Genomic DNA, 25,182 nt, shown 5'->3' with positions numbered 1-25,182 from the left:
TTTTTGAAAAGCAGTCTAGATGAGAACGAATTTTTTCACTAAATAATACATTTGATATTTCAAGAGCACATCATTTATCGCGAACAAAAATCATAAATACTTCATTATTCTAATTAAAGTTGAAATTATTTAAATAAAACTGATTTTATCTCTTAAAATGAGAAATACAAACTTCATTCATCTTATTAAAGCTCAAAATATTTAAATATAACTAATATTTTATCTCTTAGAATAAAATCAGAAAAACTAAATTCATTATTCTGATTAAAGAATATTATTTATATTTGACTAATCAATTATCTAATAAAAACAGTATTAATGCATTATATTGAAGTAATTTTATTTTGATTATTAAATCCAAGCTTTGAAGACAAACTTCAATTTGTTTTTTTTTTGTATTAATAACAACAACAAACTTAATGGAAGAAATACATTATCACCGAAAAGGCATTTTCTGTTGGACCTGGAAACTGACAATGGGTGTTTAATGGCGCCAGCATTTTCTGCAAGATTTCTTTAATCCAACCCAAGTAACAGAAAACTTAATTTTACATGTTTGTATATATTAAAAAACGTCATCTGTGTCCATTGGTACAGACCACTTCGGTGCGGTGGTAAGCGCGGTGGTAAGCGCACTCGCTTCTCACCTAGTCGATCCGGGCTCGATTCCAAGCCCGAGCGCATGTAAGTTTGGTTAGTGGTCCCAAAGCCTGACACGTGGATTCCTTCGGGTATTCCGGTTTCCCCATCACCACAAGACCACACTCTCGCGTAATATTCTGATAACGAGAGTGATAAAAGTGATGTTATAGTAACTTGTTTCACAATCGTTGTAAAATAATTAAGTTTAAACTAAAGTAACTTTCTCTAGGGGGCTTTGTATGAGTGTGACGAATCTATCTAGAATGTGGTTGAAATAAAAATAAGTATAGTAGAAAAGGCTATGTATAAAGTGAAAAGCAAGATAAGAAATAGTCTTATCATACAAATATATTTGTAACTGAGTATATTCATAATTACTTTCAAATGATATAAGTTTATTACCTGTCTTATTAATATATCTTTTTTAAATTTTTCACCTTTGTCATCCATTTTGTCGGTGTACAAAATCATAATAGTCGTAAAATTCACCAACGGGTTAAATCAAACCGTACAACGTGGTTCAAGTATTTAATAGGTTCAAGTATTCCAAATAGGTTTATACGAAGCAAACAATTTTCAAATGTAGCCAATCAAAACGGAGGAAACTCATATTAGCCGAGTTTTATTAAAATTGGCCGAGTTTGGCAATATTGAGCGAGTTTTGGCATATATTGTCTCCAGCTGTCTGGTATTGGTACCGCGATTCTCCCCGTATCTCGTCAAATACGTAATTGTTGTTTAATAAACATTTGTATAAATCGAAATTACAATGAAAACACAAAAAGTAAATAAATAAATGATCATTAGGTCTCATTATGGAAAACATTCAAACATATCGATATCATAGAGAATGCGAATGTTACAAATACCTTGCTAACAAGTTTATAAATAAGGCGAATGCAATTGAATGAAATTCAAACTAATGAGTATAATATATAAAATGTTGATACAAGGTTTTAAATATAAAGTTTTATATAACGGTTTTATTACATGACCTGGGCCGATATCATCCCCCGGACTTTCGACATTGAGTCAAAACCGTTTGATTACATGACCCGTGCCGATATCATCCCCCTGACCTTCGACACCGATTTATAAGTTTGAGCACATGACCCAGGCCTCTACCATCTCCCCGACCTTTGATCGGTGTCCACCTCCATTGGAAACTACAACCCAGCAGCACGACCGAAAGAGAAGCTAATTATCTCAGGCTATAATTGTGCTGCAGTATCCATCATGGGAAATGTTGATGCCTGCAAGGAAAATAAATAGTGCTTGCTCATTAATAATATGTCAATAAAATGACCAAAAATACATTGTAAATAAACTCTTTGTTTTATCCGAAACCCGATATTTCAATGCCAAACCTTTTATATAATATTAGTTTCTTTTTTTTTCTTTTTTTTTAAATCCTTTGCCTTAATTCATTCACGGACGTTAACAGGAAAGTTGCCTCACCATGTCAAATGATTAACAAAAGCTGTAAGATTTCAATCGAGTTAAACTGAATTTACGTCTGCAAGGATAGCACAAACATATTCATTCAAATACTGTAATTGATTCCCTCTCACATGTAGAAATAAAGTTTCGCTTTCAACATAAAACAGAACCAATTTGATCTTTGCAAATTGTTGAAATAATGCAATTTCCTCCCATATCAAAAGGTCTAACAAATTAACAGTGCCAACAGCTTTACAGCTTTCATGTGATAGATTATCAGTCCAGGTGGTATGTATGTTATTGCTCTACTCTAAGCGATAAGAAGTTTAAAACCTTCAAGATGGAGATTTTTATTTATTTTTTATATTTTGCTGCATTAACAATGATGTATCCCGCATCGTTTCCTTGATAGAAAAACAAATAATATAATGAACAAAAGCTACTTCAAAAATACACAAAAGTACACAGACATCAAACATAACTTAACATTTCCAGGTAATCTCGGGATTAGTGAAGTGCTTGAGCTATCGATTTGCCCCCACTAGGTAGAAAACACTCTGCTAGCAACAGCAATTAACTAATGATAAAATGTTATTTTTGATTTTATTATTTTGAAACTCATGTTATACAATATAAACTACGGTGACGATTTAAGCAGTCAAATATTTAACTATGAGCTTGTTTCATTCTTTTTAAAATACACAAGGACAAAAGCCAAAAGATACTTATCGAGAAATTACGCCGAAATAAAGCTGAACACATATAAATCAAAATACAGTTGTGGTGAATGTAAAGGTTGTCGCCTTTGTACGGTCAGTGAAGATATAAATCACCGAAGTATAGACCTATTCACCTGATTACAACTTCTCATTAAAAACATATATGTGTAATCCTCCAGGAGCCATTATCAACCTTAATTTACATTAAATTTATAATGTCATTTTAAGTACTCTAAGATACACCCCAATAAACAATGCATCTTTCAGTTCGGATATAAATTGTTGTTTGTCAGAACCACAATTTGCATGTTTTTTTAACTAGATGTTAAGCAAAATATGTTATCGTTATCGTGCACATACGTAGAACAATCATACACACTAGATCTTGTTAACATGAATTGAGAAATAATTATTTCTTTCCAAATAAATTACTTCGAAATTAAATAGACGCCAGTACTGTTTGCAACTGTTGAAATATATTATTGGTGAACATATGTTTTGTACCAATTTTCTTAGCCATTAGAGGATAGTAACTTATTATTTTTATAAATGCTCGATATTTGGATCAGTTTGACAAATTAATTGATGTCATATCTTATTTCTGAAAGCGTAGTAACAATAAGAAAGAAAAACGTTTTGTATACAAAGAAACTCTCGCTATATTCCAAATAAAACAAACACATATACTTAAAGTAAATCATTCGCTTAGGGAATGACGTCATATCTAACATTTTATGCGCAAACAACTTCCGTCATGATTTCACATGTCCTGCACAATTTTAAGGACTACTTTAATATTGTAGAAAAAAGCAACACAAATCATGTCATCTGGTGCACAACGTTATGATAATGCACTTATTATAATAAATGCGTGTTTTAACAATAGTATATCTAACCCTTGTAAATGTAATGATTACATTGATAACAAATAAAGAAAAAAACAACATCTAATAGATAACAACATCTAACCTACATTGCTGTTATAAATACATACATGTTTTTCATGTAGCGCAAGCAATCTAGTTAGTGAACTTAAATAAGTCTTAGTACAAGACAAGTTTGACCACTTGAGAACTAAGTTAAAGCATCGGAACAAGTAATGTTTTATGTATACATGTTAATATGCTGCAACAGATCATTGGCCAATCCGAAGGCTAGGTTTCCATAGAAGTTTCAATTTTATATGGAGGATCAAGTCCAAATTAAAAATTGAAATAAATATAATTATTCTCTGCCGAAAGTTTTAATATCTGATCAATACAGACCCGTACCTTAAAAACTGTTATGTACAGACCCACACCTTATAGTAACAATGCGTATAGCAAAATGTGAATATTCTATTCTGCGCATCTGTTTATTCTATCTTGAAAATATCAGAAACATATGTCGTATAAAAGGTCTTCAGGCTTTGTGCTAGATGGTGATATTTATCTCCAAGGTGACGATTATTTCATTGTCAGCCAGTACAAATTGGCAAATATTTTGTGCTCTAGGTGGATACGTGGATAATATTACCCTACGTGAAGTTGACAGCATCTAACATAATTGATAACTTTCAAGATGCACTCAACATTTTTTTTCAATTTAATGATACAACAAACAGAAGCAGCACAAGAGAATCCCAGAGATTACACTGGATTGCAAGGGATGATTGATTGTAATTATTATGATGGGGTTACTAAGTTGTGATTTACCACGTTAGGGACCGTGATTATTTAATTTAACTTTTCAGCCGGTCTCAAATACTAACCAACTAGGTTTTCAAGTTCAATTGGCAGTGATCTCCCCTTAATTACAAGATTGTAACCGTGTATTTTATAGCCGAAAAGCAAAAATATTAAATGATTGGTGAATGCTTAAAGGTTAACTGTGATCTACTGTAGTGTCTTAAGGTAGAAATACCGTGTTTTATGTACATTTCTTTCAATTTAAACTAGGTATCCTTCATAAGATCCATAATTTTTTACATTTATTCATCCTTTTCGGTATATTAAAACAATAGTGTTAATTGTGGTTAATCTTATGTGGGACTAAGAATGTTTACGAAATTATTGGAGTGAACACTTCATTATAGTCTGCCAAATGTAACATGGTATAGATATATGAAGGATAAACATGTTGCATTTAATCACTCGTGAAAATAACTACTGTCAAAACTGAAATTCACAGACTATGTGAATATGGGATATGGCGTCATAGTTGCTTGGTATGATTCTGTTGCAATGCATTCAATTTTTCAGCTTACGTAATTCGTCTGGTTACACGGTGGATGTTGACGTCGGTCCACTCCTCGTCCCAACACATTCGCTAATCTCGATTGGATTAAGGTCAGGAGAGTTAGCTGGCCTCTCTATGACATCGATCTGCTTCTGTAGGTATGTCGCTGTGGCATGAGCGCGGTGTGCGGCGTGCATTAACGTGCTAATAAATGCCACGAAGAAGAACATGCCTCATATACGTAACAACCACAGAATCGGGTACACCTTGTTTAACAAAAGTTCTCTGTGCATGATAGCATTTAGATTCCGATTTAGAATAACAAGGAATGTTTTACCGTAGTCTGCATTAAATCCCCAGACATGAACCGTTCCACTTACCACCTGTCATCATCCTTTTCGCAACAGTGTGCCCGGCGTCATCACACACGTAGTTGACTATCGCCTTTGCTGACGTTTAACTGCGACTCATCGGTAAAATGCGTCGTACCCACTAACGTATATTCCATCGAACATGACGTCGACATTAAGCGGTTCTGACGATGTCTTTGGCAGAGAAGTTGACCGACATAGGAACGTCTAACGTACAGTTTTCTTTGTGTTTTTGTCGACGACGGGCCGCCGCTACGTTGATCGTACGACTGCAAGAAACACAATATCTAGCATTAAATGTTCTGAATAAGTTCCGGAATGATTTTTTCTTTTAAATTTAAAACAAATATGTTTATTATTGTTGCGTTTTGGATGTAAACACCATAGGGATGATCAGTTTTTTATTTAAAGATTATCTAATGAAATTGAATAATGGGTATCACTTAAGCATATTGAATACAAAACACAAACACATTTTGAACAATTTAATATACAGCAAGACGTATGAAATTAGTTCCTTATCAGCGATATAATGATATTTTTACACGTCCCATAAAGGTCTCACATTTAAACTCCAATCAAAGTACCCTAGATAATAAACCCGTCGTATATGTGTTGGTCTAGAAACATTCTCTTAATAATTGATTGTGTTGATTAGTATCTTCCTGTGGTTTCCGATGTAGTATTGAAAAATAATGCGACTAAAAAATGTAATTTACGATGTTTACAAGTTCGGAACAGAAAAGTCCACTTAGAAAACATCGTATGAGTAATAAAGCTTGCATATCTGTATCTGAATTACAGTGATTTCATGATTTAAGCTGCAGATGTTGTGGAGAGTATTGAAATGTTTGTAATTACAGAATGGATATCGATATTTAGTTGTTTTTTAATAACTTATAGTTCAATTGTGCAGACAGCTGCTGCTATACACTATCGAGTTTGTACCAAGACAAGTTCGGCATTCATAGGACAAACAAGACTTTTTTTAATGCCGAGTTAGGAATTCGGCGTTTATTCAAATATAAGTGATAGTTTATACTGAAGTTTTTCATTTGTTGAATGGAACTCTGGAATGGATTTGGCACGGCTGTGCTCTGGTTTCATACGGTATCTTTTAAATGTAAAAGAATGACACAAGCTTCATTCTCGGTCGAAACCAGACCATTTCAGACGGCATGCCGTAAATCCGCGATAAGGTAAGAAAATCGCATTTAATTACTGATAAATATATCTTATATAGAATGCCAACAACGCGTCCAAAAGCAACCGTCGTGCAAGCCTCATGCCTATGATTAAATTACAGGTTAAGACCAATAGACCTACATACCGTCAAATAACCAGAAAAAAGGACAAATCAAATCATCAGACATGTGCGACATCAAGAGTTACTATAGATTAATGATCGATTGAAGTGTTTATCATTGTTAGAACATGAAATGTGGCTCAACCGTGACATGGACACGTTCTGTTCCAAGAAAATACCAATTAAGATATGAGATTAACAATAGTAAACGTATACAGTAGACAAGATGAGTGTTGCTTGACATTGAATTTTCTTAATGTTCAGTTTAAGCTGTTGTTTTGTTTTGTATCTTTAAAGTCATATGTGCAATACAATTAAGTGCAATAAAATGCAACAAAAACTACAGGGATAAAACCAACATATCGAACCCTTCTCAGACATTCTCTTTAAACGTGTTTAGGCTAGGAGCAGTGTTTCTTTAAAGAAGAATTAAAGTTAGAATTTTGGCTTTTGAAGTCTTCAATGCAGTTTCAGTGTCCGCTGAATAATAAGCGATTTATCAGTAGATCGAGGATATTCTTTAGATGATTGAAAATGATTTTACTAACAAAGCAAATTCAGTCAACACTGTTGTGTTTGTTCTCAGCGCGAGATTTATTTAAATTTTAATGGGTGGATAACCACAGTATTTAGACTAGTTGCAAGTGTCTATAACAAAGCAGGCGTTTCTCAGGAGGGTTTAAAAATACTGACTGCAAAGAATTAAAATGTCTTTAATCCATTCAGCTAAAATGCTGATGCATGCTTTAAGACTATTTTTACAGATGTATTGGCAACATACGAAAACAAACAATGAAATAAAACAAAAGTCTACGTATAAGTGTTTATTATTTTAAATGTATCTGATAAACATATCGCACAAATGAGTCATATGTTATTCGCAGGGAGCATAAGAATTAAACCTATGCACAATGCTTCTTCTTTCATATAATCATTTGCTTAAACATACTTCCTTCAGATGCCATATGCATGATAAAGCGAAAGGCCATAAATCTGGCAGTATTTCATTGGCCAGAGACAGGTGCTTAGCAGTTTTACAAAGTGAACAATTTATTGGCATTCAGACGTCTGTACTATTCAATGTGTCTAAGTGCATGTCAAATTCCGAAAGATATAATTTCCTCAATGATAAAATATATATCATTATAACTTTCATGGATTACGGAAACATTAAGCGCAGAAAACCCACTTGGTTATTCCTCAGATCTTTGAACAGTAATGCATTGTACTTCTGAATGAATAATAACCTTATTTATATTTTTTCATGAAGTCATTAGACATGTTTGATGTTTTGTTATAAGTAATATAACTGCTCATTGTTGAGAGTTGTTTGTAATAACTATTGGTTAAAAATCATTTACCTTTTGAGCTATTTAATTATTTACTTTTTTATCTAGGGGTGATTATTCGACAGTAAATATTAGCAAACAACTTCCATCATAATGACGGTTTAATTGGTATCAGCATAAATAACTGAGATGGTTATGCTTGTTAATCAATTAACGTTATAATTATGTTTCCGGGTGATTGGCGCTACATTGAATTACAGCCCTTTGCTCAGAAACAAGGGAGTCCTATTTGTGATCAATTTTTCTTTAGCATATATTGCATTACCAGCATTGTAATCCTATGAACATGGTCGGAATACAAGCCATTATCAGTAACACAGTTTCTCTTCTAAACAATCCTGTGTCGATGAAGATATTTATATATATTCTAACTATACGATATTAACGATCATTCATTTTAATTGAAAATTAAGAAGTGGTCCTAACTCAAAAACAGTATTTAAACTGGTTTTAAAATGATTTATATAGTCGAACGGTTGGTGGGAGTGAAAGTAACACGATTCAGCAAACTTGGCGAGAATATAGAAATAATACATCGTATAAACAGGACGGTCAACAGTTCGCATTTATCGAATTTATATCTGTTGTTGCATTTGAGCTGTGCTGGGGTCAGTTAATAATGGTGTTAACATTCGATTTTGAAGACGAAAGGTCAAAGGAAATATACGCTGCAGCGGCATTACTTTGACATTCAAACAGTTGTAATAACCATATTAATTACACAATGGGATACGTAAGGTTTCCCAAGGGCGTTTGTGTTTTAATTCATTAAGTGTTTTGTTTGAAAATAAAACGAATCTCAGACTTCTATTATTCGAAATGTATACTGCGCTGTACTAGTAATTTCTCAAACAGTCCTCTCAGAACACTTACAAATTACAAGACAGTGCGCTTTCAAACAATATTATAACATCAAAATTATCGACACCAATGCGAACAAATTGTTTCGACAGGATCAAAAATGTTTCAAGAAGTAACAATTTCATTTCGTCTTGATTCTCACCCAAAATGCTTTTGGTACATGATAAATTGTTGGTCTGATTTATCGTATCAGTTTTGTGGAAGTAGTAAACGAAATCGAAAATCATATCCTGTATTTTCTTTTTGCTTGTAGTGTTAATTCAGAATGACTTAAATCTATATTTCGGTAAACGTATAACACGTTTTTTCATACTTTAAGTGACCGCACCGTATACTCCTGAAATCTCATTCTTAAAAATCTTCATGTTTTTACACACTTCATAGCAACACAGAACAAATCTTGTGAAGCAATATATATTAAGGGGTTATATCTAAAGGCGGATGGAGTACATTATGAGGATGTTTCCTTAACATGATATTTCAATTCGAATGCCGCTTGAGGTATTTCAGCCAATATCATTTTAAAATATTAAAGTTTGTGTAGGTCTTTAAAGGTTTACCTGCATTTGAAACTATTTTGTCAAATGCAGTTTAACCACTTAAGAGCTATAACAATTTTCTGTTTAATTCTTTTGTAAAGACTTCAATTAAACATAACTATTTAAAACGAATTGAAGTTTATTCGTATTTAGAAAAACGAACATACACATAAATAACTTATTGAAGTATGAGGGGCTTAAACTGCCATTCTGGAGTAACAACATTTATTAATCATTTTCACTGAACTAATTAATGAGCCGCTACACATAAAACAAACACTAATTATTATCATGACCTGAAACATGAATCACCTATTACAAGCAAGTACATTCATGATTATGTGATTAAGTACCCTGCATTTTTCAGTAACTGCTGTGCATGATAAAGTCTTACAGCATATAAGTGTTTTTATGCAATTATTCAATTATAAAAAGACAATTAGCACTAAAAGCTCGAGGTTATGTACATATTGGGGAATGAATATGCTTACAAAATATGTGGATGATTGCTCTATAAGCATTCATGACTGCAGGATAAGGCAAACTATATTAACTGAAGTGCGTTTTCGAAAACCAATGCCAAGGTCATTCAGTTAACGAAATAATGATTTTTATAACATTTTTACTGGCGACAGTCAAATTAAAACTACACAAAAGAGCACATCAATAAAATAATTACGAGCTGTTCCAGCAAACACTGGAGCGATGAGTGTCCAAGGTACAAAACCATCGATGAAAGAAAACAAAGACTAAAAGGAAGTTGTTATAAGTGTTTAAGGGAAGGACATATGTCCAAGGAGTGAAAAACTAAAGGGGAATGTGTTCATTGTAAGGAGAAAAATTCGCATCATCGCAGTTTGGGCCCCCAAAAGTTTAGCAAACGTGTAGTTAGAGAAAGTGTGAATGTGTGTGATGAAGTAGTTGATGAAAATGGAGAGGAGACAAGTATACCGATAAGTGAAAATGCCCTACTTTCATCGAATGAAGTTCTGATGCAAACTGTGCGAACAAAAGTTAAAAGCCCTTCAAGCAGAAAACAACAAAAATATAAGAATATTATTAGATTCTGGTTCACAGCGCACGTATGTTACTGAACGCTTAGCGAGAACGTTAGATTTGCAAAGGGACTATTACGCCACAAGACAGCTGACACAGCTTACACAAGTAGTGAAGTTCTCTATTTTGTACATGTAAATGCATTTGAGAGGGTTTATTTGGCCACCAATATATCCACTTAGCTATTTGTGATCGGCAGATGCTATACTTGATGTGGCCAAGTGGTTTGTCAACACAGGTATTGGTCCTCGGGCGAGGCCGGTCTTGGTGAGGCAACTCGTCTATCAACTGTATAGGCTTTTCTCGTAAACAGAAACAGGATTAGATCCAGTCCCGAGTTATCCACGTTTCGATCGAAAAAGCATGTTTTGGTGAATCGTGTAAACAAACAAGCTGACGCGTTTCCTTTTTGTGTCAACATACGGACACTGCTAAGGAATTAATCAACATCCAATTCTATCATAGCAATGCAATTTTCCGGTCTCGTATCTCATACGTTATATACGTTTATTAAGAGCAATATCAACATTATTTATTGACCGAATTGTAAATGAATAAGTCTCTTTTAATAAGGCAAGTGCTGGCATATATGAACAGTTTCTAAAATCGATCTTTTCAATGCTTGTTGACACGAACGATTGTCTCCTGGATTTTCAGAGGTAAACCGTTGTGGCTCACTCCGACGAAACAGTATCATACGCGAAAAGATATTAAGTCCTCCTGTTGATGTATAAATATAATGTTTCATACAGTAAGCATTTACCAACTATCAAAACTAAATCGTCAATTTTAGAGTCAATGGATTTTACACTTCGTGTAGAGGGCATGTTCAAACGATTAGCACCGCTCCACTCCGAACGCCAACTTCTGGAACAGCCACTGAGACTCTTAAAAGGAAATAAAAGTCATCAAAGGAAAACGGACGAATGAAAGGTCATCGTCTTTATTTTGTACAAAGGTTTGTTTCTCCGCGTTATGCACTCATTTATATGTGGCGTTTGAATCATAACTGTAGTGTAGATGATTGTTTACGATGGAGATATTATCGCACATGAATGGAAAATTGGTCTTAATCATAAGCTAGTTGGATAGGTCTATGTTGTTGCGTCTATATAAGTCAAATAGTAAATAATATTGGGGTTATCTCTGTGGTTGTGTCAATTTATACTAGTCCCTAGAAAAGTTATTTTTTACAAGCCGTCGGTACCAACGTACCTTCACAAATGATCTTGTCTTTCATTTCCAAGAATAATGCAAGTCAAATATGAGTTCCGCCATAAATTATTCGCCTCATGTCCTGTCAAGAGTAAAAAGATACTAACGTCCGTGCATAGATTAGAGTCGGAATATGTTATTGCACTTAATATTGCATTGAACTATCGAGGCACTTCTTTTGTAAGCTTTGTGGTTTTAACATTTTCCCGATTTTTTCATTACCAATTATGACGTTATGATGATACGTATCAATTCTATAACTAGTAGCATGTTTATATTTTATTTAGCGTTGCTTTGAATTAATGAATCGTGAATATAAAAGAAAAAAATATATCGAAAGTGAAACAATCTATGACGGTTTTTGGATTAATCTGTGTGAGTACGGTTATCAGTAAGTGTATACCACGTGATCAACTGCGTTATAAATGCTACGTCGGAAGGCAATATTTTGCTTGGAATGATAACTTCACTATTTCTTCACCATTTTAAATAAAACATAGCGCAGTCTACGCCGCTTACATAGCCCCGCATTCGGTCTTTTACTAAAGTTCGATTAAGAGTTTAGTTTCTTAAAACACTTCGACAAACCTTTTCACAATACGACCGTCTGACGGAGCATTGTCAAAATAATATTTTGAAAACAGGTTTGTTGAATTGTTTGATGAAACTAATCACCTTATTAAACTTCGGTAATAAAACAAAAGCGGGGCTCTTTAAGCGGTATAGACTGCCATATGTTTTATTTAAAATCGTGAAGTAGAAGAAAAGTTATCTTTAAGTCTTAATTTTAAGCTGAATGTTGCCTTCTGACGTAGCATATATGACGTAATTTATCACTTGGTATTCACACACACTGGGTTATCGAAGAGGTCATTTGCAGCAGATTTGCCTTTTCTAAATTATTTGTCTGTGTAGATCATGCTGTAATGGTCGTATTCAGTGGAATAAATGCTTCCAAATGGCAATGACGTCATATAGATTGCTGTAGCAGTGTTGGTATAGGAACGATGATACATTGTTTATTTTATTTACTGTTATTGATAGATTGTATCCAACAAATTATAATGTGACCAAATAAAGGTCGTGCTGATCTGAAAATAACATTGTGTGTGGTGTGTGAGGTTGGCTGAATATAATTTCGGTTTTCAAATACGACTTTAGGACAGTTGTTGTTTATGCTCTGAGCAATATTCACAGCATTTATGACATTCACAACAGAAACAAATTCACAGCGTTAACGACATTCACAAAAAACACGTCTTTCACGACATTTTCAACGGTAACGACATTCGAAATATCCACGCCATTAACATCATTCACATCATTCACAGCATTCACGACACTTACAGCGTTCGCGAGGCTCACGACATTAACATTATTCACAGCATTCACGACACTCACAGCGTTCGCGAGTCTCACGACATTAACATCATTCACAGCATTCACGACACTCACAGCGTTCGCGAGTCTCACGACATTAACATCATTCACATCATTCACAACATTCACGACACTCACAGCGTTCGCGAGTCTCACGACATTAACATCATTCACATCATTCACAGCATTCACGACACTTACAGCGTTCGCGAGGCTCACGACATTAACATCATTCACATCATTCACAGCATTCACGACACTCACAGCGTTCGCGAGTCTCACGACATTAACATCATTCACATCATTCACAGCATTCACGACACTCACAGCGTTCGCGAGATTCACGACAATAACAACATACACGAAATCAGAAACATTCGCGAAATCCATAACTTTCACAACACTCATTAAATCCACATGTAAAATTAAACATCTTCGTCTGGCGGCGTTTCTCTTATGGCGTTTTTTTTGCCGCAAGTTAAGTAGTCATCTGTACCACATTGTTCGTACTACTGATGTATAAATATATGTTATGGCATTTGCAATTAAATGCCCAGTTACAAACATATTAGATCTTGTTTTGATTACTTACAAGCTTGGTATATGATAGTCATCAAATAGCCTTGAAGTTGTTAAGAATTGAATGGTCTGCAAAAGCCTGATACAAAACATAAAAATAAACATCACCGGTAAAAATAATGCTCAATGTTCTGGTGGATTTTACAGTACCATATGTGTTTATGAAATGTAGTTAATTAGTTTATTTATGTCGCATCTGTTTATATTTGCTTTGATACCTTCATGTGATTATTTAAAGTGTAGCAATAATTTGTTGTTGCTCTATTTTGATCGTCTATGCAATAAATGTAATTGCTGTTGTTGTAGTTGGTAACGTAATACTTTTTGACCGCTGATTATTCCATTCCTATTTAGTATGACACAGTTGTCATTAAAAAGGTGACTGTTAAACAATCCAGCATAGATCAACTATGATTCAGTATAATGGGAACAAACTTGTATCCGACTAAGATATTACTTGTTTTAAGTAAAAAACAAACAAATATAGCAGACATAGCTATATCTGTTTATAATTATAAATGCCTTTGAACGACCAGATAAAAAGTGACATAGAACAGAACATTGTTTAACCTGAAAATCATAAATCAAACAGACTGGCGACCAAGACGAATTTACAAAGTAAATGAATGCATAATGATGGCAGTGACCAATAGGTCTGATATTGTAAAACATTTCGATATATTATGTTACAGAAAGCAATTGTGACAACTATCTTGATACCAAGTATATATAAACTGAATGAAAATGAATGGAAATCAAATTAAAAAATCTAATTTATAAAATATAATAATACAATAATTAACGGCCGTTCTATGTACATTTCAGAAGTTAAATACATAAAATATCTTATACTGTTTGTTCAACGTTTTAAACTTTTCAGGATGGTTGTAAGTCATCTTAAAATATCAATTTAGCTCGGTAACAATATCGGTTTATTTCAAAGAATGGCTTAAAATAATAATACTATGTCACCATTATTGTAGTTTGTAACTTTGTTTTATTTTAAATCGGACGTGGAATTAGCAGTCTTTCAATGCCAATGACCTGTTTAATAAAATCATTTTTGGTATATTTTGCCATAAAACTACATTTACACTAACTGATTTACGGACGCTCAACATCACAGTTGCCCCGTCATGTAAATTTATGAATAAAGACTATAATATTTCGATCGAACAAAACGGAATTTACATCTGCAACGATAGCATAAATATTCATCTAAATATTGTAATTGATTCAATACCACTTGTAAATATAAAGTATCAAGTAAAACAGAACCAATTTTATATATGTAAATTGTTGAAGTAATGCAATTTCCACCCGTGTCATAAAGTCAAACAAATTAACAAAGTGCCAACAGCTTTACAGCTTTCTTCTGATAGATTATCGACACAGGTGGTATGTATGTTTTTGCTCTACTCCAAGCGATAAGAAGGTTCAAACCCTCAAGATGGAGATAATATTTTTGCTGCATTAACAATGATGTATAACACATCGTTTCCTTGATAGAAAAACAAATAACATAATGAACAAAAGCTACTTCAAAAATATACAAAATTTCACCGATATCAAACATTTCTTAGCATTTGCAGGTAATCTTGGACTTAGTGTTTGATCTAGCGCTTTGACATTACTAGGTAAAACACACTGCTAGAAACAGCAACTATCGGGTCATTCATAAGTACTGATTAGTAGAACTGTTTCTTACAATTCAGCCTTATTGCTTTAATTGTAAGTAATAATACTATGCGTAGATTAGAAACGACATATCACCAGCCAACCTTCCAACGTTGATTGACCCCCAAAATTCATAAGAGTTTACAAGCATGCCTTAAAAACCATCGTGGTTAAATGTTAATGACATTGTAGTTAACATAATTGCAGTTTGTGACTATGACCTAGTTTGTTTTATCCAAAATCGGACGTGAATTTTAAAACTTTAAACGCATGTTTTCCTTATTACAAACCGATTTACGAACGCTTAACCTCGCACTTAGCCCCACTATGTCCATTTCTGCACAAACACTTAAAAACACTGAACATAGACTGTATTTATTTCTATCGAACGTAACAGACTTGACTTCTGCAAGAACAGCAAACAGTCAAGAAATTCATCAAAATATCGAAATTGATTCCAGATCACCTGCAGTATACCAAATCTCGTTCAACATAAAACAGAAACAATTTGATCAATGTAAACTGTTGACATCAGGAAATTTCCTCCAATATCAAAAAGTTAAACAAATTATCATTTTGCCAATACAGCTTAAATATAATAGATGATAGACCCAGGTGGTTTGTATGTTTTTGCTCCAATCCAAATGATAAGATGGTAAAAACCATCAAGATGTAGACGATATTGTCCCTGCTTTAAGACTGATGTCTGAGCTTCGAAGTGAACATGTCTCATTGTTTTCTTTTTAGAAAAAAAATAATGTATTGAAATTAAACTACTATAAAAATACACAAAGAGATCAAAGAACATCAAAAGTTCTTAACATTTGCAAATAATCTCCAGCTTTGTAAGGTGCTTAAGCCTGCTCTGGGCAACCACTAACTAGAGAAACACTCTACTAGCAATAGGAACTACTTCACAATACTATGTGACTAATCAGCGTGAAGCAAACCGTTGTTTCGATTTTGATACGCGCGTTATATTCATGACTTCCTGGAGGAGTAAACCGATTTCGGATCGCTCGATTAAACAATAGAAACTAAACGTACAATACCAGTAGTCAATTATCTAACTCTGATCTTGTTTGATATTTTAAAGCACACGGATCAAAGCCCAGTGACTTTGAATGAAATCCAACGCCACAATAAAGCAGAAATAGGTAATTATGATTAAAATGTGATGTATTTTGACTTAATGAACGGATAACCGCTTTTGGACTGTCAGTGAAACAAAATGTTCACTGGGGGTATACACCCATCTAAGTGATTACAATTTCACGTTTGAACAATTCATCACTGGAAGACTTAAATGTATATGCCTCATAGTACACAGAACCAACCTTACAGATATCCCAACATTTACCAGAAAAAAGCTAACATAAAATTGTAATACGTATATTTTGGATCTGTAGCGAATCGTAGTACAATAGCATGGTACAGAATTTATTTCAACCAGTTCAGGAAATGTGTTAGTACGCGAGCCTTATTGGGAATAGTAACTATTATATTTCCGGTGCGAGTTGAATTTAATTGTGTATTACATGATTTCCAGTGTTGAATGATGGTTTGTCTTGCATCAAGAACTTGCCACAGAAACAACACAGGCCCGATTGTTCAGAACTTTGTTAAAGTTAACAACGGGATTAACGACATTGTTGTTAACTTTTAAGGGTGAAATATTTGCTGATGTGCTCGTATATTCAAATTAAACAAGTACAGCTTAAACAGTTGTCTCACCTCTTGTTAGGAATACTGCAAATCATAAGTGTGTCTGTGAAACTTACAGAGCAATATTGATTTGAAAGTTAACAGCGATGACGTTAATAACGATGTTAACTTTAACAAAGTTCTGAACAATCGGCCCATTCTTAACGGTCGTACAATATAACCATACTAAAACAACGAAGAGCGTGCCAAAAGGATTCCAGACCTACCTAGTTTTTTATTCGCCCGACCCTTTTTTTATTGCCTTTGGACATTTTTTTCTGACAAAAAATGTTTCCTTTCTTGGGTACAATTTTTCAGAGAAAATATGTATTCTTTATAGAGCAAGATAGTTAGGACGATAGTCCAGATGAAATGGCGCAAGATACAAATGTTCCTAAAAATAAACATTTAGACCTACCTTACCCTTTTACCATACAAGGTGACGTCTCATCGCCGGCGCCTGGACATTCCCCCACAACGCTGTCTCTCCGTTCGTGGCAGCTGCCGTCGGAAACAATATCAACGGGAAAAAACCTATATTATGCTTATTTTTGAGCATAAGGATTATTGAACACTAACAAATATGTTATGAATGTAGAGTCATATAGAAAGTAAATAAGTTTTGCAGCTATTAGAAAATACACATATAATGGTAATATTAATAATATAAAACACTTTCTGTGTACAAATGATAAGAGAGGTATGGATAGGGATAACAGTCTCGCAAGATCATTATGCTGATGCTGATGATGCTCATATTTTTTTTTCTACTCACTTCTGTGTTTTTGATTTTTTAAAGCTTAAACTTCTATTTAAGGTTAAGTATTTAAAGGATTAACTTTTTTTTGAAAAGCAGTCTAGATGAGAACGAATGTTTTCATTAAATATTACATTTGATATTTCATGAGCACATCCTTTATCGCGAACAAAAATCATAAATACTTCATTATTCTAATTAAAGTTGAAAATATTTAAATAAAACTGATGTTTATCTCTTAAAATGAGAAATACAAACTTCATTCATCTTATTAAAGCTCAAATTATTTAAATATAACTAATATTTTATCTCTTAAAATAAAATGAGAAAAACTAAATTCATTATTCTGATTAAAGTTAATATTATTTAAATTTGACTAATCAATATGTAATAAAAACAGTATTAATGCATAATGTTGAAGTTATTTTATTTTGATTATTAAATCACAGCTTTGAAGACAAACTTCAATCTGTTTTTTGTATTAATAACAACAACAAACTTAATGGAAGAAATACATTATCACCGAAAAGGCATTTTCTGTTGGAAACTGGCAGTGGGTGTTTAATGGCGCCAGCATTTTCTCCAAGATTTCTTTAATCCAACCCAAGTAACAGAAAACTTAATTTTACATGTTTGTATATATTATAAAACATCATCTGTGTACATTGGTACAGACCACTTCGGTGCGGTGGTAAGCGCGGTGGTAAGCGCACTCGCTTCTCACATAGTCGACCCGGGCTCGATTCAAAGCCCGAGCGCATGTAAGTTTGGTTAGTGGTCCCCAAGCCTGGCACGTGGGTTTCCTTCGGGTATTCCGGTTTCCCCATCACCACAAGACCACACTCTCGCGTAATATTCTGATAACAAGAGTGATAAAAGTGATGTTATAGTAACTTGTTTCACAATCGGTGTAAAATAATTAAGTTTAAACTAAAGTAACTTTCTCTAGGTGGCTTTGTATGAGTGTGACGAATCTATCTAGAATGTGATTGAAATAAAAATAAGAATAGTAGAAAAGGCTATGTATAAAGTGAAAAGCAAGATAAGAAATAGTCTTATCATACAAATATATTTGTAACTGAGTATATTCATAATTACTTTCAAATGATATAAGTTTATTACCTGTCTTATTATCTCTTATGTGTTTTTGTTAAGTTGTGATAATTGTTTAATTATATATAAACTTTGTATTGAAATTAAAATGCATATCCAATGCAGTCGATGCTTCAGCGTCCTCGATTCCGGAATAATGTTTGTTGTTGTTGTTGTTGTTGTTGTTGTTTATCGCTTTTTTAGTTATAACAGTAAGAAAGGTTATAACATATCAAATGAAAGGTATTTTTTTTATGTAATACGAATATATTTGTTTGATGGTTGCATTTTTACTTCATTTTGAATGATATAAGTTAATTGCCGATTTTAATCATCTGTTGAATATATGTTTGTTTAATTGCTATAATTGTTCTGATATCATATACGCTCTTAAATGAAATTAAAGTACATGCATCACTTCGATGTTTCAGCGTCCACGGTACAGAAAGTATCCCTTCATGATGCCCCTTGTAAATTCATTCTGTGGATGCTCAACAATGAAGTAAAGATGATTTTCTTTAATATAAAACTTTTGTTCATTTTCCTTACGCGCAATTTCCTAAACAAGACAAGTCATGCATATATATGTAAAACACGAATTAAAAAGTCTGGATAATTTCAAGCAGTATTCTAGCGCGTTTCGTGGATTTGTAAAATCGCGGCCGAGCGATCGTACTGCATGAAAGCATAAGAAATAAGCAACCATCCTTAAATGAAGATAATTGTTAGTCCAAATACCGTCAATTAATAAAGCAGTCATGTTTAAATATCATGGATACATCAAGGAAACTAAAAAATTGGAAACTGTAATTATAATGTTTTTGATACCAAAAACTTTGAAGACGTGTCATGTAATGGCCACAAAAAGAACGTCAAGCTATGTTAACAAACATTGTAGCAAAAAAACATACATGTATTTTGATTCACCGGATACACTTTCAAACAAATGGAATACAATCCGCTATATAATCAACGTAACAAAGGCTGTCTCTAACCTTTAGCTTGTCAAACGAGTTACTTCCCTTAGATGTAAATTAGCCATGAAATGAAAGTCTTGCAAGTAAACATGTTATATATCAAAGACATTTCTAATCAAGGTTTGGGAGAAAAAAACTTGTACTAAACGTTAAATCATATTGCAGAAATAAAAAGCACCTTAACTATAATTATGTACAAATCATTAATCGTAAAAATCCGAGGAGGCGCATATTTTGATAAATCTTAAGATGAAATAAGTACAAATATTAATGTCCTTGTATGTGTCTGGGCACATCAATATATACTATGAAGTGAATGAAAAATTACAATTTAAATAAGCATTTTCATTACCCATTTTAATTTCAAATGTTTTGATTTTTTATAAAGGGTTGAAATACGAGTAGAAGTAAGATCTTAGCAAAATATTTAGAGTGGTATGCACCTGTATAACTTCATAGAACATTTGAAAATATGTGGACAGGTTTAGGACAAACATGCAAGTAAGTTGAGTATAAACATATAAATGGTCATGAAAGGTTTATTTTTAACAAACCGTTCTTTAAGTTATGCTTTAAGCGTTGATATAATTTTTATTGTTTACAATCTTTATTTACAGTAATTTTTACAGTACTTATTTACAGTACTTATTTACAGTACTTATTTACAGTACTTATTAACAGTACTTATTTACAGTACTTATTTACAGTACTTATTTACAGTACTTATTAACAGTACTTAATTACAGTACTTATTTACAGTACTTATTTACAGTACTTATTTACAGTACTTATTAACAGTACTTAATTACAGTACTTATTTACAGTACTTATTTACAGTACTTATTGACAGTACTTATATACAATACTTATTTGCAAGTTTGATTTGCTACATAAGTATATGTGTTCACGAGCATTTTATGATGTTGACTAATTAAATCCATCTTCATAATAACCAATACTGGTTGAGAAGAAGTTTCCGACAGTTTTTAAACGTTTTTATTGAATTATTTATACGTGTTTAAATATCTACTAAAATTGTTCACATTTTATATAACTACAGCTCAAGCTGCTATTGTCGATATATTTCTTACATGTGTGACGTCACATATAGTGTATCTAATAGGGGCGCAAAGAGGGTACTTACATTGTTCTGATTAGCTTGTGATGAGAAGCAGTTTCCGACAATTTGAGTGCGGGGCATATGTAAGGTGCCTGTTGTGTGTTTTTATTATCCGTTTATTTAATACACTAAATATAAGACTGTAATTAGAGAAATGTTATTTAATTTTTCAGCATTTACGAACAATTTAAACCTTAAAATTTACGACATTCAAATCATACTCGATATCAGGCAGAGACTGAATATCAATGATTGTTTTTATTCATTTCTGATGGAAACTTGTGTTTGTATACATTTAAGTGAATGTGGATGCGAAACAAACATGACACCAGTGTTCATAAATATGTACACAATGACCATCGTTTGTATAAGTCAATTAAGTAAAACCTTGTAGCTATTCATAGATATGCAAATTAGGTTCACACGCATGCGCAATACGCTGCGCGTGCAGATCCCCCACGTGCAAGTTTGTGTACAAAATGAAAAAAAAAAACATTAAACATTAAATAATAATAAAAGTTTCTTACGTGTCTCAGTAAGAATTAAAACGTTTGATTGCCTAGTTACCATATAGTTGAATTGCAGTACCTTCTTTATGAAGATCTAAGGAAGGTACGCGAAAAAGCGATTTGTCGTAAACTACTTTCCGTCGGAAACTGCTTCTCAACCAGTAAAATACTTCATACTCTGACTGATCTGGCCGTGCAATACAACATTAGAGAATACACACATATCATTGTAACATTTACTTGTTCTTTATAGTATGATGTTTTTCATTAATTGTCTACTGTAAAACACATACATTTATTCTAACATAATATACACAGTATTATGCATAATTCATTCTGCATATTTTTTTCGTACCTTTATATTGAAATATTATGTTCGCTTTTCACGTCATAAACATTTAATGTACTAGTTTTTGACACAATAGTTTTCTTCAAGCAAAAATATGATTTGCAAGACAATCAGAAACTAAACATAATTGTTTGATGGAAAAGTAGATGATCTTTATAAACTTTTAACAGTCGATCACATTCGGGGGGAAAATGATTGAAATATACGGTGTCATTTGTAACTATTCATGAAATAAAATATATTTAAACCAAGGACCATATACGGACATGTCCAACAAATGAATTTAGCCGGAGCAACAGTTCCAAATCTTAAAAGGTTAAATGCAGTCATTCGAAGACAGCCATCTGACATGGCTCGCGTTAGCAAATTCAAGGTCTAAAACTATTATTGTACTATTGACTTAAAATGAAAAAAGAAAAAAATAACATAAAAATATGCAGCCTTATATTCTTCGGAAAATCAAAAGGAACTGAATAGATAAATATACGAACTAGATCGTATACGTAAAGCGGCATCTGCTGGCTTCTTTATTTCCAAAGAAAACCACCCGCGGACGCCGACGCTCACCTCGATCAATAGAGCGGAACATTCGTCACTACATTCAGAGTGGAAGAATAAGAGCACCACTTAGGGAAATCTAACGCTCACATCCGTCAAAGAAGGCATATTAGCGCAATAAATGTAAGTCGGTTAATGACACAGGGAGTTCAGATCAACTTTATTTTATTTTATAAGATATTCCTTTTCAAATCCTAACAGACGTGTATCATGTGAAAAGATACTGTCACACCCTCAATTTTTATAATTATTTAAAAGGTCAATAAGCCGATCAATAAGTATATTGGGAGGATGCATTTTAAGATTATATACCTTTTTGAGAATATAGCCATAGAAATCAGGATGACTAACGATCAGGGATTGAAAACTGCAATTGTATTTTGTAGTTCATATTGCAAAATTTTGAAATAGGGTTTCGCTTTTTTAAGACACCTTTATCCATGCTTAAGCGGTAAAACATTGATTCATTTAACTACTTACCTAAGTAATTAGTATTTGTGTTGAGGCAGGCGTAGTTTTGGCCGCTGTCGGGGCAGTCTGACTTATGGTCGTAATTTATCTATATATCAAAATCATATTCATACATTTTAGATGAAAGGAATCTTTAATGTTGTCCAATTTGATGATGCAACGTGTTGATTTCGTTTAGAAATAAATATACTTGTTATGAACAAGCAACATATTCATTATAACATGGACACACAAAAAACCTGATTTAGATATAAACATAAACATCAACTGACATTGTAGTGACATTAGCCCCAGAAAGACATGCCACCAGCGGATGCAATGGGGATTACCAATGGACAACACGCCGAGGACCCGATAGGTCAGATGAGGACTACATGTATGCCAAGCTAGAAGCAAAACCATCATACATCACCGCTCTTCCTAACCAATATATTTAATCATCTTTGAATAATCCACCGATCTTTAAAAAGCACCGTTTTAGGAGATTTTTAAAGGGAATCGTTCGAAAATTATGTTGGCAACCTTCTGTATATATTGTTTTTCAAATTGAGTTGTTTACGGACTTCTATCAGCAAACAGCAATTGATGTACTTCAACATAACTGGGTTTATTTAAGTCTAGAGTCATTTAATAATTAAAAGCGTTACTGAAGCTTTTCGCTGAAATAGAGAACGTTCGGTCCCATTTTAAATAATTGTTGAAGTTTGATCATCGTTACAAGCATTTTGTTTACAGTTTACACAAAAAAGATACCCCCACGCTCCCTGAACACAGGGATGGTTTACAATTTCTTTAAAAAGGGAACATGACTGCGGTTGTTACCAAAATCCATACTTACACTAATATTTATACTTAATATATTATATAGTGTTTAACACGTGTACCATAATGTATTTAAATATATTATACCTATCATCCGGATAACAAATTTTGGCAAATCTAAAATCGAAAAGGGGACATAACTGCGAAAGAATAGTGGATAGTAACCGAAGTCGAACTTTACAAGACATGATTAATTGCGTTTAATGGCGTTTAATATGTGAAGCAACCAAGATTTAAATCCGTAAACCCTTTTTATTGTCAGTTAACGGAAAGGTCTAAGCGTTGAAAATGCGGTCGCTATTATGACGCTTTATGTATTTAAGGTTGTAAATCATCAAATCAAGTAATTCAGTTTATTCAAGTAATTGAATACAATTTTTTTTTACGAAACTCGGTAATGAAATTGGGATACTTTTTATCAATTTTAGGAAAAGCGTTTAATACATTCCGTATTGAATGACAACTAATGCAATTTTATCAATTTATCCTCTAAAATCCGTAACGGCAAATCTAAGAACTATTTTTACAAGACGATCTTTCAAAAACGCGTATTTTACCAAATTATCCTCTAAACTCCGTTATGAAGTATCTAACAAGTATTTTCACAAGACGATGTTTCGAAAACGCGTGTTTTTACCAATTTATCCTCATAACTCCGTTATGGCATATCTAAGAAGTATTTTCACAAGACCATCTTTCGAAATCGCGTATTTTTACCAATTTGTCCTCTAAACTCCGTTATGGCATATCTAAGAAGTATTTTCACAAAACGATCATACAAAAACGCGTAATTTTACCAATTTATCCTCTAAACTCCGTTATGGCATATCTAAGAAGTATTTTCACAAGACGATTAGAAACTGTATAAACTTGATATTTAAATCGATATTAACATAGTGTGTGTCTAATTGCCTTTCAAACCTGACCCTATTGTTAAAGAACAAAACAGAGCAAATAAATTATTAAGACTTGTACAAAGTAAATCATCTTCATAACAACGTATAATTATATAATAATTGTCCGTTTTATACATAACGCTTCTTTGACAAATATAGTTAATTTTATGGGTTTTTGACTATTTGTTGTATTTAACAGTTCGATAAATTTCAGTACAGATGGGCGAATTTAATAACGAAATTTTATGTAATTCATTCTAATAAGAAATCAAAGCATGGACAATTGAAAATAAAATGGAATTCGTCTTCTATATATGTTCTATTAAAACATAAACAATATATTTTATCACGTTGAATACGATAACGGTTATATATACCAGTTCGGATTCTTAAAGGGTAAACAGAAAGTCTAAGTCTACAAAAGCATAGGCCGAAGCTATAAGGTAATATGTCTAAATAATGATCATAAACCAAGGTGGTTTTCAATGCTTTATACAAACACAAGACTGGACTATCAAGGGATCGATATTTACACACACATTATTTTGATATATATTTAAACACCGCAAATCGTCG

At 33.0% G+C, this 25,182-nt stretch overlaps 1 protein-coding gene across 1 annotated transcript; it reads right to left on the bottom strand.

Annotated features, from left to right (window-relative positions):
- Positions 1–12,924: 12,924 nt before the first annotated feature.
- LOC128240947 (homeobox-like protein HDP1) lies at positions 12,925–13,485 on the bottom strand. The gene has a single exon (XM_052957936.1). It carries the CDS (start codon positions 13,483–13,485, stop codon positions 12,925–12,927), a length of 561 nt encoding a protein of 186 aa, XP_052813896.1.
- Between the last annotated feature and the right edge of the window lie 11,697 nt (positions 13,486–25,182).

Source organism: Mya arenaria, chromosome 7 (genome assembly GCF_026914265.1).
Source record: "Mya arenaria isolate MELC-2E11 chromosome 7, ASM2691426v1".
NCBI lineage: Eukaryota > Metazoa > Mollusca > Bivalvia > Myida > Myidae > Mya > Mya arenaria.
The sequence above is the reverse complement of the archived record's forward strand: the minus strand, read 5'-3'. Positions and strand labels throughout refer to the sequence as shown.